The sequence below is a fragment of the Moschus berezovskii genome, chromosome X (assembly GCF_049115385.1).
Source record: "Moschus berezovskii isolate FMDL1 chromosome X, NW_MosBer_1.0, whole genome shotgun sequence".
NCBI lineage: Eukaryota > Metazoa > Chordata > Mammalia > Artiodactyla > Moschidae > Moschus > Moschus berezovskii.
In genome coordinates this window covers 47745524-47763982 of record NC_142488.1, presented here as the reverse complement: position 1 = coordinate 47763982, position 18459 = coordinate 47745524, and the positions used below count along the sequence as shown (strand labels likewise).

Sequence of the window (18459 nt, the reverse complement as noted above, 5' to 3'; positions counted from 1 at the left end):
ACTCTTAGATCACCCTCCCCTTAGGAGCCTCTCCATCTCCAGTCCCTTCCCACATCCTTCTTTTAAGCAGCCACCTTCCCTTTTCCTTTTCCCCACAGTCCATCTCTAGTTCATTCTCCTCTCCTCTCCCTAGCCCAAACCAGCTAAGTCTTATTCCATTTTTATTTGACTGATTATGATACTAGCTGCAATTTATTCACAGCCTGAATTTTGCAGCTGGTCCTTCCTTTCATGTTCCATCCACCAAACACACCCAACCTTTTCAACATGACAAATTCCTTACACACAGTGTGTCATGACCACATACATTTGTATTTCTTAGAACAAGACAATAGTTATGCTGGCAAAAATGTTGAATCAACATGAACCCTAAATCTTTCAATACACTGAAAAGTAACATTATCTTGCATGTCTACAAAGTACACATTTGTTTTCACAAACGTGGCAAAGTTTATCCTGACAGTTAGGACTTTTTCACCAAATCATACACATAGATATGGAAATCATCATCAAACTTGATGAAATACACAGAGGGTTTGGCTTCCACTTGGTGAATGACCATTCCGATCCGTTTGGAGCCATCTTCTTTGGTATATTCCACATGTTTACCTATCAGACCATCTACAACTCCTCCTGGCTCCCTTTCTGTGAGAGGAGACTCACTGGACTCTGGCATGATACGGAGGTCTCCTTCTTTATAATCATCTAGAAGTTGGTACATGTACAAGACAGGGTCTTTCTCATAGGTAATATAAAACCAGGCTTTCATGATCGGTGCTTGGGCTAAGACCATTCCTCTCCATTCATCCTTAGAACCATGCTCATCCTCAAACATATGTTCCACAGCTTTACCAATTATGGTATTTGCAAGGTTTGCATCACTGACTTGAGTTGATGCCACCCTGTCAGAAAGAATTTTAAGAGACAAAACTCTTTCATCTCTGTGAAGTTCCAGTCCATAGACACAGTCAATTCCATCATATTTCACCAGATAAAGAGAAGGATTTATAGGCACCTGATCCAGAACAGTTCCTTTCCACTGAGTGATGGGTTCATCACCTTCCTTCCATCCATGTGAAATTCTGCAGCCCACAATGTTCCTGCGGGGCTGGGACGAAGGTCTGCCTCTCTGCTTCTTTTGGGAGGCTTTTTTCTTCATCATGTTTGCAGACCCAGTGGCCTTTCCTGCAACAGCCCTGGTTTGCTGCCCTTCGGCCTCCTGTGAGTTGGGGGTTTTCATCTCTGCAGGAGGAGGAGAGAAGATTAGAGAGGAACATTCAATATGCCATAAGGTGAAGTTCTGCCGACAGCGACGTCTCCATGTGCCCCGCGCCAGCGCCTAAAATTTCCCTATGAGCCTGGCAGTAATGCTGGCAATCCTGGCTGTGTGCCTGAAAGTGCTCTCCCTTCTAGGTTCCCTGAGGCTGTGGTGAAAGGTGGCAGCGGTGGCGGCGGCAGCGGCAGTGGCAGAGGCAGTGGTGCTGCCTGGGGTTAGGAACTGTGCAGGAGGGGGCAGACTAGTCCTTGTTCAGAGACCTCAGCCTCCGTCACCGCCACTGGAGCCCACTCTGAATCCCCTGCAAAACCCCTACCCCTCACAGCCCTGACCCACATGCCCTCACTCACTGTCGTCCTGCTCAGAACACCCCAGTAGTCTGCTACTCGCACACCCGCTATCTACCTCCACTCGCTTTCGTGGCCCCCAGTGCCCTCGCTTCCCTGTGCTCATCTTCAATGTCTTGCCTGCTTCCTAACGCTATGCCCCTTTCCTGTTGCCCATTGCACTCCCCCTTCCCACCGTCGCCTCACCCGGCGCCTGCCTCCACCCCTTATCTCTGGCAGGAATCCATCCCATCCCCCTTCTCTACCCTGGCGCCCACCAATGGCCTTTCCTTTCCTGGCGTCCACCGCCCGGATCTCTGGCTTTACGCGTGCAAATCGGACACCTCGCAGCTTCCTTTGCGGTGATTCTGTGTGCAAGCAGGACAGGCAGGCGATGAGGTGGGTGATTGCAAGAGCTGGGAGGGGAGGATCCTTAGTCGAGGAGCTCTTTCAGAAAGGCGGAGGAGTAGGAGAGGAGGATGGCGGCGGTGTCTTCAGCACTCTGTTCTGAGGCCCTCAGCCTCTTTCTTGGTGGCGGCTGCCCGTCTGCGACATCGGGATCCCACCAGCCACTACTGGTGCAGTAGTCTCCTCCCTCTTTCCGTAGCGCAGCTTCCTGCCAGGAGAGAAGCCTCCCCTTCCTGCCAAACACCGCCTGCCCCACCTCAACTCTTAAGCCCACCACTGCTCTGAGCATGGGAGGTGCTACTTGTCTCCCGATCCCGCCCCTTTCCCAAATCTGAAGCAGCTGGCCCTATAATCCTCCTCCCTATTGCCCCCCGCCCTTTCCTCCCGGTTTCAGGGTCCTATTTCTCCTGTGCTCACCTCCACCTCCATCCTGTAAGCGCCCCTGCTCCATCTGTTTTCCATCTACCAGGAATTTGTCTTTACTTTCCCCCAGTGCACTTATGTAGTTATTTTTCATACTGAAATGTGCCTTTCCTGTCATTTACAAGGATTTTTGGTAGAAAGGGAGAAATGTGTTCAGTCTGCCATCTTGACTCAATCTCTATGTAAGCTTCCCTTGTAAGTAAGTGTGTGAGCTCAGTGGTGTGTGACTCTTGGAGTCCACATGGACTTTAGCCCACCAGGCTGCTCTGTCAATGGAATTTTCCAGGCAAGAATACTGGAGTCAGTTGCCATTTCAGACTCCCTTCCCGACCAAGGTTTGGAACTCCTGCATTAGCTGACAGATTCTTTACCACTTGAACTTGATTTCTTAAGTCCCTTTTCTTTTACTTTTACTCTGTTGCAAATGAATTTCCTCCACAATGTTAACATTGTGGAAATTTTGGAAAATTGATATGAAGAAAATAATCAGCTGCAATTCTAGCTCTCATTCTCTAGGGTTACCAGCCATATACTACCACTCATTATTTGTTTTGTCAGTTTTTCTAGGCTCTTACAAAAGTAGGATCACTTTGCATAGGCAAGTTAATGCCCTGTTTTTTTCTTATTGATTATGCATTTTCTTAAAATATTAAGTATTCTGTAAACTATTATTTCTCTTATTCACTCATCAAATATTTATTGAGCACCTATTGCATGTATGGCCTTTGGTCCATGAAATTCAGTTTTACAGGGGCCACAATTTAATTTCTCCCATTACTGAATATTGGGATTATGTTTCTACAATAGCTGGTAATTTAGTCTGTTTATCAGAAAAGAGAGCTTCAGGAAAAAATAAGTTTATAAGAACCAATTAGATAAAATGATGGAGAATCAATGAAGAATTATTCTTTAAGGAATGCTGGAATTATTCTTTAAAAATTATAGGAAAATTTTATACTAAATTTATTCTAATATCAATAGATTTATTAAAATGTAAAATGCAACAAAATAAACAACTCAAAACCAACTAAACAAACTCAATATTTAGTGATTATTAAATACATACAATATCTGTATCAAGTGATAGATTGAATGTTAACAAAGCAATGAAGCTTAAAATAATTACTAAAAAGGAAAGGTAAATAAAAGTTTGATTCAATTATCAAAGTATAAAATATTAATATCATCAATTATGAAAAAAATTCATATCTAAAACTGATGCAAATAAAAGTTCATACAATCTTTTCTAATAGAAAGCAAATTTCAGATATGCTTTAGTTCATGGGAGAGTATATTTCTGGTTAACTTCTATTCTTTGGAGTCCCAACCAAAAATTAAAGGGATTTGCCAGGGCTCTGGATTCCATTATCCTTAGCTTCAACAGAGTGTCATAACCTCTTCTGAGATAAGCCTTTCAGCAGTTCCCTCTAGAATGGTTAAACTTCCTCGGTGGAAAAACAGCCACCAAAGTCTCTGTCTCTTGGACTTGCTGTCCTCCTTATCTTGGTTGGGAAATTATTTACTATCATTTTACTTTTCATATCAACTATTTACAATAGTTCCACACTGGAAATCACCCAAATTTCCATCAATGGTAGATGGCATATTTTGTGGTATATCCATTCATATAATGGACTATCATACAGGATTGAGAATTAGTAAACTACAACTGCATGCAACAATTTGAATGACTCTCACAAATATGTTGTCAAAAAGAAGAAACAAAAAGGCACACATTTTATTTCCAATTTATTCAAATTTCAAAAATCAATAGTCTATTGTCCTAAAGTTTAAAAAAAACAGTTATTCTTTCAAGGATGTTTTCAAAATAGATGATAACAATTCACATTTCACTGGTAATTGATGAAAGAACACATGGAGGCTTTTAAAAATGTATCCTCCTTTCCACTTTTATTAATGACTTTTAAGAGTCTTATTGAGGTAAAATGACCTACAATAAACTTTCTTTTTTTTTAAACTTTCATTTTTAAAGTGTACAATTTGATGAGTTTGACACCGGCATACATCCATGAAACCATCCCCACAGTCATGATAGTGAACAAATACAAATCCTTAACTTTCCTCATGCCCCCTTGTTTTTCCCACCATCCCACACTTACTTACTGCCTCCTCTGCTTATCTGCTTGCTGTCACTGTAGACTGAATTTCATTTTCTACAATTTTTAAAATTTGTATGGGGATACAGTTGTTTTGCAATGTTGTTAGTTTCTACTGTACAGCAAAGCAAATCAGCTATTCATATACAGATATGCCCTCTTTTTTGGATTTCCTTCCCATTTAGGTCACCACAGACCACTGAGTGGAGTTCCCTGACTTATACAGTAGGTTGTCATTAGTTATCTATTTTACATATAGTATCAATAGTTATATATGTCAATCTCAATCTCCCAATTCATCCCAGCCCCCTTTCTCCCCTTTGGTATCCATACATTTGTTCTCTATATCTGTATATCTATTTCTGTTTTGCAAATAAAATGATCTATACCATTTTTCTTGATTTCACATATATGCATTAATATGTTTTTTTCTTTTTGACTTACTTCACTCTGTATGACAGTCTCTAGGTCTATCCACGTCTCTACAAATGATCCAGTTTCATTCTGTTTTAGGACTGCATAACATTTGACACGATGGAGATATATTTGAACATGTGTATATGGCAAGAATAATTCATAAGGATGATAAGCAGCAAAATGTGCTGAATTGTAACACGTTGCAGCCTAGCATTCAATCACACTTTTTCTGGTAATAATATGTCCTTCTTCCTCTTGGGCACAACCTAAATCTGACCTTTCAGAGCACTGAAATACTGTCTAAGTGATTGCTTTATGACTAGGTATCCAACCTAGTCAGAGTCAATGAGGCACAATGATACTTTTGCATAAACTGCTGGGTGTGAAGTAAATGATCTTGTCCACTGAACATGAGTCAACCTGAGAGGATATGAAGACGGAGCTGCTCTATTCACCCTACCATGGTCTGGAGACTGAGGACAAAGCTGCACAAGGAAGAGATCACAGCTAAGCTAAGCAAAAGAGGGAAACTGTTGCCCTAATGACACATTCTGTACCTACAGGTGGTCATGGCCACTGATCTCCCAATATTCATCCCACTCTAAAACTTTACCCTAAGCTATTCCTGGTAATGCTACTACCCCTGCAAGTGGTTGGCTTAGCATTTGGCATACAATCTAATCTTGGCCAATCAAACATGATGAGGTACTTCTGAGAAAAAATAAATTATTCTTAAGAGTAACAGAAAATTGTGTTTCCTTTTCTTCTTTAGGACAATGCTATTTCTGTATATGTCCGTTGGAATCTATAATCAGCCTGGGGACAAAACCAGGACATTGAAAACGGCCTAGGAGGAAATGAAAATACTCTGAGCTCTTTGTCATTTCGTTCCAGGATCATCCCATTCCTGGAGTCCTAGTTCTGACTCCAAGTTATCAGATTAGAAGCTTTTTATAGGTAAAGCAATTTGACTCTGGGTTTTATTAAAAACAATATTGAAATGGAAGGTATCTGAAATGGCAGAGTCTGTTTAATAAATGTATGTGCATCAGTGTTTTACACATAAAAATACACTCATACATAAAAAATAGTAAGTCTTATGTAGGGTTAAGAATAAATAAAACTTGAAGGTAGAAGTTAAATTTAAAATATGCTAACTATTAGAGGAACGCTGGGCTGGAAGAAGCACAAGCTGGAATCAAGATTGCTGGGAGAAATATCAATAACCTCAGATATGCAGATGACACTACCTTTATGGCAGAAAGTGAAGAGGAACTAAAAAGCCTCTTGATGAAAGTGAAAGAGGAGAGTGAAAAGGTTGGCTTGAAGCTCAACATTCGGAAAACAAAGATCCCATCACTTCATGGGAAATAGATGGAAAAACAGTGGAAACAGTGTCAGACTTTATTTTTTTGGGCTCCAAAATCACTGCGGATGCTGACTGTAGCCATGAAATTAAAAGGCGCTTACTCCTTGAAAGGAAAGTGATGACCAACCTAGATAGTATATTAAAAAGCAGAGACATTACTTTGCCAACCAAGGTCCGTCTAGTCAAGGCTATGGTTTTTCCCGTGGTCACGTACGGATGTGAGAGTTGGACTGTGAAGAAAACTGATCACCGAAGAATTGATGCTTTTGAACTGTGGTGTTGGAGAAGACTCTTGAGAGTCCCTTGGACTGCAAGGAGATCTAACCTTTCCATTCTAAAGGAGATCAATCCTGGGTGTTCATTGGAAGGACTGATGCTAAAGCTGAAACTGCAATACTTTGGCCACCTCATGCGACGAGTTGACTCACTGGAAAAGACTCTGATGCTGGGAAGGGTTGGGGGCGGGAGGAGAAGGGGACGACCGAGAATGAGATGGCTGGATGGCATCACCGACTCTGCGGACATGAGTTTGAGTGAACTCCGGGAGTTGGTGATGGACAGGGAGGCCTGGCCTGCTGTGATTCATGGGGTCGCAGAGAGTCGGACACGACTGAGCGACTGAACTGAACTGAACTGAACTATTAGCATGAAATTAAAAGACGCTTACTCCTTGGAAGGAAAGTTATGACCAACCTAGATAGTATATTAAAAAGCAGAGACATTACCTTTCCAACAAAGGTGTGTCTAGTCAAGGCTATGGTTTTTCCAGTGGTCATGTATGGATGTGAGAGTTGGACTGTGAAGAAAGCTGATCGCCGAAGAATTGATGCTTTTGAACTGTGGTGTTGGAGAAGACTCTTGAGAGTCCCTTGGACTGCAAGGAGATCTAACCTTTCCATTCTAAAGGAGATCAATCCTGGGTGTTCATTGGAAGGACTGATGCTAAAGCTGAAACTGCAATACTTTGGCCACCTCATGCGACGAGTTGACTCACTGGAAAAGACTCTGATGCTGGGAAGGGTTGGGGGCGGGAGGAGAAGGGGACGACCGAGAATGAGATGGCTGGATGGCATCACCGACTCTGCGGACATGAGTTTGAGTGAACTCCGGGAGTTGGTGATGGACAGGGAGGCCTGGCCTGCTGTGATTCATGGGGTCGCAGAGAGTCGGACACGACTGAGCGACTGAACTGAACTGAACTGAACTATTAGCATGAAATTAAAAGACGCTTACTCCTTGGAAGGAAAGTTATGACCAACCTAGATAGTATATTAAAAAGCAGAGACATTACCTTTCCAACAAAGGTGTGTCTAGTCAAGGCTATGGTTTTTCCAGTGGTCATGTATGGATGTGAGAGTTGGACTGTGAAGAAAGCTGATCGCCGAAGAATTGATGCTTTTGAACTCTGGTGTTGGAGAAGACTCTTGAGAGTCCCTTGGACTGCAAGGAGATCCAACCAGTCCATTCTAAAGGAAATCAGTCCTGGGTGTTCATTGGAAGGACTGATGGTAAAGCTGAAACTCCAATACTTTGGCCACCTCATGTGACGAGTTGACTCACTGTAAAAGACTCTGATGCTGGGAAGGATTGGGGGAGGGAGGAGAAGGGGACGACAGAGAATGAGATGGCTGGATGGTATCACTGACTCGATGGACATGAGTATGAGTGAACTCCAGGAGTTGGTGATAGACAGGAAGGCCTGGCGTGCTGTGATTCATGGGGTCGCAAAGAGTCGGACATGACTGAGCGACTGAACTATTAGCATGTAACTTTATATTTGTTGAGTGGCTTAAGGAAATTTGTTTTTTTTCACAATTATTTAATCTTACCCTAAGTTATTACTTGTTTTGTGATATTTATATTAGAAATCAGAAGGAGTCTTCATCTCTATATGTCCCCTCAACAGCAAGAGCTATTGTATATGGTCTCTGTCACCTCCTCTTTTTTTTTTTTATATTTACTTATTTTAATTGGAGGCTAATTACTTTACAATATCCTCTTGGTTTTGCCATACATTGACATGACTCCGCCATGGGTGTACATGTGATCCCCATCCTGAACCCCCCTCCCACCTCCCTCCCCATCCCATCCCTCTGGGTCATCCCAGTGCACCAGCCCCGAGCATCCTGTATCATGCATCGAACCTGGACTGGCGATTCACTTCACATATGATAATATAAATATTTCAATGCCATTCTCCCAAATCAACCCACCCTCGCCCTCTCCCACAGAGTCCAAAAGACTGTTCTATACATCTGTATTTATTTGCTGCCTCGAGTACAGGGTTATCGTTACCATCTTTCTAAATTCCATATATATGTTTTAGTATACTGTATTGGTGTTTTTCTTCATGGCTTACTTCATGTTGTATAATAGGCTCCAGTTTCACCCAACTCATTAGAACTGATTCAAATGCATTCTTTGTAATTGCTGAGTAATACTCCATTGTGTATATGTACCACAGCTTTCTTATCCATGTGTCTGCAGATGGACATCTAGGTTGCTTCCATGTCCTGGCTACCATAAACAGTGTTGCGATGAACATTGGAGTACGTGTCTCTCTTTTAATTCTGGTTTCCTCAATGTGTATGTCCAGGAGTGGGATTGCTGGGTCATATGGCAATTCTATTTCAAGTTTTTTTAAGGAATCTCCACACTGTTCTCCATAGTGACTGTACTACTTTGCATTCCCACCAACAGTGTAAGAGGGTTCCTTTTTCTCCACACCATCTCCAGCATTTATTGCTTGTAGAATTTTGGATAGCAGGCATTCTGACTGGCATGAAATGGTACCTGATTGTGAGTTGGATTTGCATTTCTCTGATTATGAGTGATGTTGAGCATTTTTTCATGTGTTTGTTAGCCATCTGTATGTCTTCTTTGGAGAAATGTCTGTTTAGTTCTTTGGCCCATTTTTTGATTGGGTCATTTATTTTTCTGGAATTGAGCTGCAGGAGTTGCTTGTATATTTTTGAGATTAATTCTTTTTCAGTTGCTTCATTTGCTATTATTTTCTCCCATTCTGAAGGCTGTCTTTTCACCATACTTATAGTTTCCTTTGCGGTGCAGAAGCTTTTAATTTTAATTAGGTCCCATTTTTTTTTATTTTTGCTTTTATTTCCAATATTCTGGGAGGTGGGTCATGGAGGATCCTGCTGTGATTTAACACTCGTTTTGCCTATGTTCTCCTCTAGGAGTTTTATAGTTTCTGGTCATATATTTAGATCTTTAATCCATTTTGAGTTTATTTTTGTGTGGTGTTAGGGAGTGTTCTAGTTACATTCTTTTACAAGTGGTTGACCAGTTTTCACAGCACCACTTGTTAAAGAGATTGTCTTTTTTCCATTGGATATTCTTGCTTTCTTTGTCAGAGATAAGGTGTCCATAGGTGCATGGATTTATCTCTTGGCTTTCTATTTTGTTCCATTGATCTATATTTCTGTCTTTATGCCAGTACCATACTGTCTTGATGGCTGTGGCTTTGTAGTAGAGCCTGACGTCTGGCAGTTTGATTCCCCCAGTTCCATTCTTCTTTCTCAAGATTGCTTTGGCTATTTGAGGCTTTTTGTATTTCCATACAAATTGTGAAATTATTTGTTCTAGCTCTGTGAAAAATACCATTGGTAGCTTGATAGGGATTGCATTGAACCTATAAATTACTTTGGGTAATATACTCATTTTCACAATATTTATTCTTCCATCCATGAACACAGTATATTTCTCTATCTATTAGTGTCCTCTTTGATTTCTTTCACGAGTGTTTTATAGTTTTCTATATACAGGTCTTTTGTTTCTTTAGGTAGGTATATTCCTAAGTATTATATTCTTTTCATTGCAATGGTGAATGGAATTGTTTCCTTAATTTCTCTTTCTATTTTCTCATTCTTAGTGTATAGGAATGCAAGGGATTTCTCTGTGTTGATTTTATACCCTGCAACTTTATTATATTCATTGATTAGCTCTAGTAATTTTCTGTGGAGTCTTTAGGGTTTTCAATGCAGATCATGCCATCTGCAAAGAGAGAGAGCTTTACTTCTTCTTTTCCAATTTGGATTCCTTTTATGTCTTTTTCTGCTCTGAAATCTGTGGCGAAAACTTCCAAAACTATGTTGAATAATAGTGGTGAGAGTGGGCACCTTTGTCTTGTTCCTGACTTTAGGAGAAATGCTTTCAAGTTTTCACCATTGAGGTTGATGTTTGCTGTGGGTTTGTCATATATAGCTTTTATTATGCTGAGGAATATTCCTTCTATTCCCACCTTCTGAAGGGTTTTGATCATAAAGCGATGTTGAATTTTGTGAAAGGCTTTCTCTGCATCTATTGAGATAATCATATTGTTTTTATTTTTCATTTTGTTAATGTGGTGTATTGCATTGATTGATTAGCGGATATTGAAGAATCCTTGCATCCCTGGGATAAAGTCCACTTGGTCATGATGTATGATCTTTTTAATGTGTTGTTGGATTCTGATTGCTAGAATTTTGTTAAGGATTTTTGCATCTATGATCATCAGTTATATTGGCCTGTAGTTTTCTTTTTAGGGGGGGCATCTTTGTCAGGTTTTGGTTTTAGGGTGATGGTGGCCTCATAGAATGAGTCTGGAAGTTTTCCTTCTGAAATTTTATGAAAGAGTATGAGTAGGATAGCTGTTATCTCTTCTCTAAATTTTCAGTAGAATTCAGCTGTGAAGCCGTGTGCAGCTGGGCTTTTGTTTGCTGGAAGATTTCTGATTACAGTTTCAATTTCCACGTTTGTGATGGGTCTATTAAGATTTTCTATTTCTTCCTGGTTCAGTTTTGGAAGGTTGTACTTTTCTAAGAATTTGTCCATTTCTTCCAAGGTGTCCATTTTATTGGCATACAATTGCTGATAGTAGTCTCTTATGATCCTTTGTATTTCTGTGTTGTCTGTTGTGATCTCTTCATTTTCATTTCTAATGTTATTGATTTTGTTTTTCTCCCTTTGTTTCTTGATGAGTCTGGCTAGTGGTTTGTCAATTTTATTTACCTTCTCAAAGAACCAGCTTTTGGCTCTGTTGATTTTTGCTATGGTCTCTTTTGTTTCTTTTGCATTTATTTCTGCCGTAATTTTTAAGATTTCTTTCCTTCTACTAACCCTGCTGTTCTTCATTTCTTCCTTTTCTAGTTGCTTTTGGTGTAGAGTTAGGTTATTTTGTTGACTTTTTCCTTATTTCTTGAGGTATGCCTGTATTGCTATGAACCTTTCCCTTAGAACTGCTTTTATAGTGTCCCAGATGTTTTGCATTGTTGTGTTTTTATCTTCATTCTTTTCTATGCATATTTTGATTTCTTTTTTGATTTCTTCTATGATTTGTTGGTTATTCAGCAGCGTGTTGTTCAGCCTTCATACGTTGGCATTTTTAATAGTTTTTCTCCTGTAATTGAGATCTAATCTTACTGCATTGTGGTCAGAAAAGATGCTTGGGATGATTTCATTTTTTTTTGAATTTTCCAGGGCTCAGGATGTGATCTGTCTTGGAGAAGGTTCTGTGTACGCTTGAGAAGCATGTGAAATTCATTGTTGTGGGGTGAAAAGTCCTATAGATGTCAATTAGGTCTAACTGGTCTTTTGTTTCATTTGACGTTTGTGTTTCCTTGTTAATTTTCTGTTTAGTTGATCTATCCATAGGTGTGAGTGGGGTATTAAAGTTTCCCACTATCATTGTGTTATTGTTAATTTCCCCTTTCATACTTGTTAGCATTTATCTTACATATTGTGGTGCCCATATATTGGGTGGATATATATTTATAATTGTTATATCTTCTCCTTGGATTGATCATTTGATCATTATGTAGTGTTCTTCTTTGTCTCTTTTCATAGCCTCTGTTTTAAAGTCTATTTTATCTGATATGAGTATTTCTATTCCTGCTTTATTTTGTTCCCTATTTGCGTGGAATATCTATTTCCAGGCCATCACTTTCAGTCTGTATGTGTCCCTTCTTTTGAAGTGGGTCTCTTGTAGACAACATATATAGGGGTCTTGCTTTTGTATCCATTCAGCCAGGATTTGTCTTTTGGTTGGGGCATTCAACCCATTTACATTTAAGGTAATTATTGATAAGTATGATCACTTTGCCATTTACTTTATTGTTTTGGGTTCGAGTTTATACACTCTTTCTGTCTTTCCTGTCTAGAGAAGTTCCTTTAGCACTTGTTGGAAAGTTGACTTGGTGATGCTGAATTCTCTCAGCTTTTGTTTGTCTGTAAAGCTTTTGATTACTTCTTCATATTTGAATGAGATCCTTGCTTGGTACAATAATCTGGGTTGTAGGTTATTTTCTTTCCACACTTTAAGTATGCCCTGCCATTCCCTCCTGGCCTGGAGAGTTTCTATTGAAAAATCAGCTGTTATCCTTATGGGAATCCCCTTGTGTTTGATTAGTTGTTTTTCCCTTGCTGCTTTTAATATTTGTTCTTTGTGTTTGATCTTTGTTAATTTGATCGATATATGTCTTGGCTTGTTTTGACTTGGGTTTATCCTGTTTGGGACTCTCTGGGTTTCTTGGACTTGGGTGATTATTTCCTTCCCCATTTTAGAGAAATTTTCAACTATTATCTCCTCAAGTATTTTCTCATTGTCTTTCTTTTTGTCTTCCTCTTCTGGGACGCCTATGATTCGAATGTTGGGGCGTTTATCATTGTCCCAGAGGTCTCTGATATTGTCTTCATTTGTTTTAATTCGTTTTTCTTTTTTTTCTGTCTGTTTCATTTATTTCTACCATTCTTTCTTCTAACTCACTTATCCTATCTTCTGCCTCCGTTATTCTACTGTTGGTTCCCTCCAGAGTGTTTTAGATCTCATCTATTGCATTATTCATTATACGTTGACTCTTTTTTATTTCTTCTAGATCCTTGTTAATCCTTTTTTGAATCTTTTCGATCCTTGTCTCCAGTTTATTTATCTGTAACTCAAATTTGTTTTCAAGATTTTGAATAATTTTCGCTATCATTATTTGGAATTATTTATCAGGTCGTTTCTCTATCTCTTTCTCTTTTGTTTGGGTTGGTAGGCATTTATCCTCTTCCTTTACTGGCTGGGTATTTCTCTGCCTCTTCATCTTGCTTATATTGCTGTGTTTGGGATGGCCTTTTCGTATTCTGGCAGTTTGTGGAGTTCTCTTTATTGTGGAGTTTCCTGACTGTGGGTGAGGTTGGACTGGTGGCTTGTCAAGGTTCCCTGGTTAGGGAAGCTTGTGTCAGTATTCTGGTGGGTGGAGCTGGATTTCTTCTCTCTGGAGTGCAATGAAGTGTCCAGTAATGAGTTATGCAATGTCAATGGGTTTGGAGTGACTTTTGGCAGCCTTTATATTGAAGTTCAGGGCTATTTTCCTGTGTTGCTGGAGAATTTGCATGGTATGTCTTGCTCTGGAACTTGTTGGTCCTTGGCTGGTGCCTGGTTTCAGTGTAGGTATGGAGGCATTTGATGAGCTCCTATCGATTAATGTTCCCTGGAGTCAGGAGTTCTCTGGTGTTCTCAGGATTTGGACTTAAGCCTCCTGCCTCTGGTTTTCAGTCTTATTCTTGCAGTAGCCTCGGACTTTTCCATTTGTAACTTCCAAGGCGGTTCGCTCTGTTTTAGGTTCTGTTTGCTGCTCTCTTCTGTTTCTAATTTCCGCCCTGCCACTAGGGGGCGGTGGTGGACACTTTTTAAGGCTCACATGTTCAGTCGTGCTATGGGGATGGAGGAACCCTGCAAACAAATAACACTGGAGACTGTGGGGAGTGCTGGCAGTGTCTTGGCCACATTGGGTTTTCCCCTAATCACGGCGTGTGTGCTGTCCCAGTCTACACTGCTCCGGCTCTAGGTTGCTCTACTGGGAACTGACCTAGGCGGGTCCTGGGTTGCATGCACTTCCCAGGTCTAAGCTGCTCAGTTTCAGGTACTCGGGTCCTCCACAAAGGCGCAGATTTGGTTGGGCCTGCGTTTTGTGCCCTTCCCTGGTCAGAGCAGCTCAGGTGAGCAGGTGTTTGGTGAGTGCAGTCACTGCAACTAATCGTCTTCCCAGTCCCTGCAGCTCGGTTTTCTGGGTGTACAACAGGCGCACCTTCTCAGGCGGATGTCGACCATCTAGAATCCCCAGAAGTCTTTATTAGCAATGAAGGCTGCTTGCAGTTAGGTATTGGATGCCTCTCTGGGCCACAATTGCCCCCTTCCGGCCCTGGAAGCCCTCCCCTGCTTGCCTCAGTGGGGATGGGAGATGAGCTGTCCATAGCCAGCTAGCTCTAGTCCACCCTTTGTTCTGTGAGTGGGTCTGGCAGAGTTTTAGGTTAGGGCTTTTCGCCTTTTCAAGGGGTAGCTATCCTACAGTCTGCTTTGCTATCTTAAGTTAGTTCCCTTAGATTGCCCTCAGGGCATTCAGGCCCGGTCCTTACTCTAAGCAACGCAGCCTGCGCCTCCCTGCCCAGCCCCAGCTTGCTAGTGGCGATTGCAGGCCTCTGTCCTGCTTCTCCGCTCTGAGTTACCGTTGGGCATGTAATCTGTGTTTGGTTACATTGTTTTAATTATTTATTTATTTTTCCTCCCAGTTATGTTGCCCTCTGAGGTTCCATGGCTCACCACAGACTGGCCAGTGAATGTTTCCTGGTATTTGGAAACCTCTCTCTTTTTAAGCCTCCCTTTCCAGAATGGATCTCCGTCCCTACCTCTTTGTCTCTCTTTTTATCTTTTATATTATATCCTACCTCCTTTCAAAGACAATGGGCTGCTTTTCTGGTTGCCTGATGTCCTCTGCCAACATTCAGAAGTTGTTTTGTGGAATTTACTCAGCGTTCAAATATTCTTTTGATGAAATTTTGGGGGAGAAAGTGGTCTCCCTATCCTATTCTCCACTATCTTCCTCCCTCTCTCAATGTAATTTATTTACTTACATGAATTATAATGTTTAAAATCTGCAAATTAGCTATATCTATTTATATCAGTGTAAGCAAACTTTACAAAATACTTCAAAACCTATTTTTCTAGACAAAGCAAAACAATTGGAATTTTACATTTCTTAAAAGTTATTTTCAGTGAATTTGACTTTTAACATTTACTTCATATGAGAAAATAAGTTTTATCTAGCTGTTAGATGTTCATTTATATATTATTGACATTTTTTCTTTTCATCATTTGACATAATAAATGACATGCTGAATAACTTTTGTATAATTAAATAAATACTATTTTTATTTAACTCTCAAAGCTCAAGTCATATCCAAGGATATAGAGGACAATATATAAAGGTCTTCAATGGCAGCCAATAGGCTCATATAGGTCACTTCTCAAGATATGACTTCAGAAAATGAGCAATGATTTGAAAGCCCTCCAATCACAACCATTATTTTTGCTAGTATTTTGTAACACTGATCTTGCATACACCTTGTATGTATGTTTCTATAAACTCAATGTCAATGTTGTTCATGCTATATCTGAGAAAACCCAGTGAGAGTAATTGAATTCTAAAGATTAAGATATTGTCAAATACAGTTGAGCTTTGGAAGGCCACAAACCATTCTAATAGCTAAGATTTTTTTTTCTCACCTCTCAAACAAAGAGTCAGTTTCTTCACCCTTGTGGGCAATATCATTCTGGTTGAGAATGCATGATCTAGAGCTTGCAGGGTAAAGCAAGGTGATTGGGTTGTATGTCAACTGTAATAGGAAGCTTTTGGAAAGTTTTAAGCAAGGTGATATAAACTCAATTATATTTTAAAAATTTCACTCCAGCTATTATTTTGAGAATTGAAAGGAAAGCAAAGAGATCTTCATTCCCAACACTCAATTTAATCAGGCTTAACCTTTTATATTCTACTCTAAACCCTTTAGTTACTGAGATAACACATTTCTCTCCCTAGCTGCCAAAGCATCAGGTCATATGCTTACTGCTTTTGTTTTCAGTTTGTTCTTCATCATTGGTTCTGGGAATTTTTCTCACAATCTTTAAAGTTCAGCTATAAATTTAAAAGGAGAACTGTCATATTTCATCCAAAATTTTAAAGTGATTTAATAGAACAGTTTTCCTCTACCTACACTTTTTTCTTTTTTTAAGCCTGTGGGTTCATTAGCCACTCTTTTAGTCAACTAGTTGTGCACTTCTCTTCCTTCATGATGGATACAAGAAGATTACAGAGGAGTCAGAGGAGTCATGCCTGTATTTTGTGAGAGCCCTCCTTCAATACCTACTGTTTTTTCTTTAATGAGTGAATTAGGTGGTTCATGGCTTATTTCAGAATCCTCTGAAATTAATATTAAAAATGACATTAAAGCCACACTGAAACATTAATTCTTTAAACTATAATCCATTGCAAATTATGCCCAGGTATGTTGTACAACATATTAATAGTACAAGGTAAGAAATGTTGGGTGAGATGGATGAAAGGGGTCAATAGGTACAAACTTCCAGTTATGTGTCACATCTTAAAAATTCTCATCACAAGAAATCTATGAATGATGATGAATATTAACTGGACTACTGTAATCATTTTGCAATATATGCAAAATCAAAATATTGCACACTTGAGACTAAATAACATTTTATGCCAATTATATACCTCAATAAAAAGAAATATTATTTTTCGAAAATAAAAATAATGTTATTTTTTCGGACCCTCATTCCCCTGACTTCACATACCCAATAACTTCTATAATTGGTGAGTTTGAGAGGATGGATATATGAGAAACCTTTTGAGTTGTTTCTTGTATTTATCTCTTTTAGGCACAATCTAATCGACTTTAAGACAGAGTAAATTTTGTAGGCAAGTGATACTTGTCCCTATCAGGGAGACTTGTTGTATCCAGCTTTGCCTGTGACTGGGTGAAGTATGAGGAAGTACTTGCGGCCTCAGATGTAAGCATGTCCTCCAAACCAGCTTTATCAATTATAAAGGAAATATTTTTACCTCCATTTGTGTCATTATTGTGCCTGTCCCCCAAATGGTTAAAAACTTGCAAGGAGAAAAGGGGCTTTGTTTATTGGTCTTTTGGAACCTCAGCCCAAACATTATGTTGAGCTGTGGAACAATTTCAACCTGCAAGGGAGGGAGAAACCATTATAGGTATGACATGGCCTGACATTATTTCTTCAAGATAAATAGAGGACCTGGAAAATTAGAGGATATATTGTCATCTCTAAGACATGAAAGGAAACTTTTGGTATTCCAAATATTTGTAGGTGCCTCCAGTAATAACCTGGAGGAAAGGGTTGGGAGATTCTGGCAGTATTCCTTTCAATGCAATGCATGCCCAAACCAAGGCTGATTGTGTGACTCCCATTAGTAATTAATCACTAGTACCATACCCACCTCCATTTTAACTCAGAAAGGAAAATATCATCTGGGCTTGGGGAAGGAGGATGGAATGTTATCTAGGCAATGCACTTAAAACAGTGCTACATTACTATAGGCATCTTTACTAACAAGAAAATTCAAGACCTGTCCGAAACCCGCCTCCTTTTGAAGAGTCAATTATGTTAAATATTTTACTAAATGATTTAAACCAATGATAAACTTTGTTGGGGGTACCTTCTGCCCATTATCATGAGAGCAACTATTAGTTCTTATCTGGTTACAACAGAAGGACTAGGGAACGTTCCAAGGAGGTGAAGCAAAAGTAGGAATATATACAGACTTTCTTGGACAGTTTCTAATTCTCGCTTCATCAGCATTATATACTAAATTTAAGGAAGGAAGAGCCCAAAGGCTTCATCTATTCTTTCACTTGGGAAATTGTGTGGCTCACGGATATCAGGAAACCTAGTATTGTAAGTGACACCTTTTATATTTCCCTTCAAGCAGATATCTTGTCTAAGGGCAAATCGGGCATGCTACACTATACTGTAAAATATAGCGAGATAGACCAATTTTGGGCTTTCCTGGTAGCTCAGTGGTAAAGAATCTCCTGCCAATGCAGGAGATGTGGGTTTGATTCCTGGGTTGGAAAGATCCCCTGGAGATGGAAATGGCAACCCATTCCAGTGTTCTTGTCTGGGAAACACCATGGACAGAGAATGCTGGTAGGCTATAGTACATGGGGTCTCAAAAGTGTCACACAACACTTAGCAACTAAACAATCATAAAAACAAGACAAATTTCACATTACACATAATGGTGCCAGACTGCTTTAAAC

At 39.9% G+C, this 18459-nt stretch overlaps 1 protein-coding gene across 1 annotated transcript; it reads right to left on the bottom strand.

The window, feature by feature from the left end:
• Positions 1–303: 303 nt before the first annotated feature.
• Positions 304–2238, bottom strand: LOC129564453 (spindlin-2). Its single transcript, XM_055438455.1, has 2 exons — positions 1881–2238; positions 304–1242 (listed from the first exon to the last, which is right to left on the bottom strand). Exon 2 carries the CDS (start codon positions 1238–1240, stop codon positions 464–466), a length of 777 nt encoding a protein of 258 aa, XP_055294430.1. The 5' UTR covers positions 1241–1242; positions 1881–2238; the 3' UTR covers positions 304–463.
• Positions 2239–18459: the final 16221 nt, after the last annotated feature.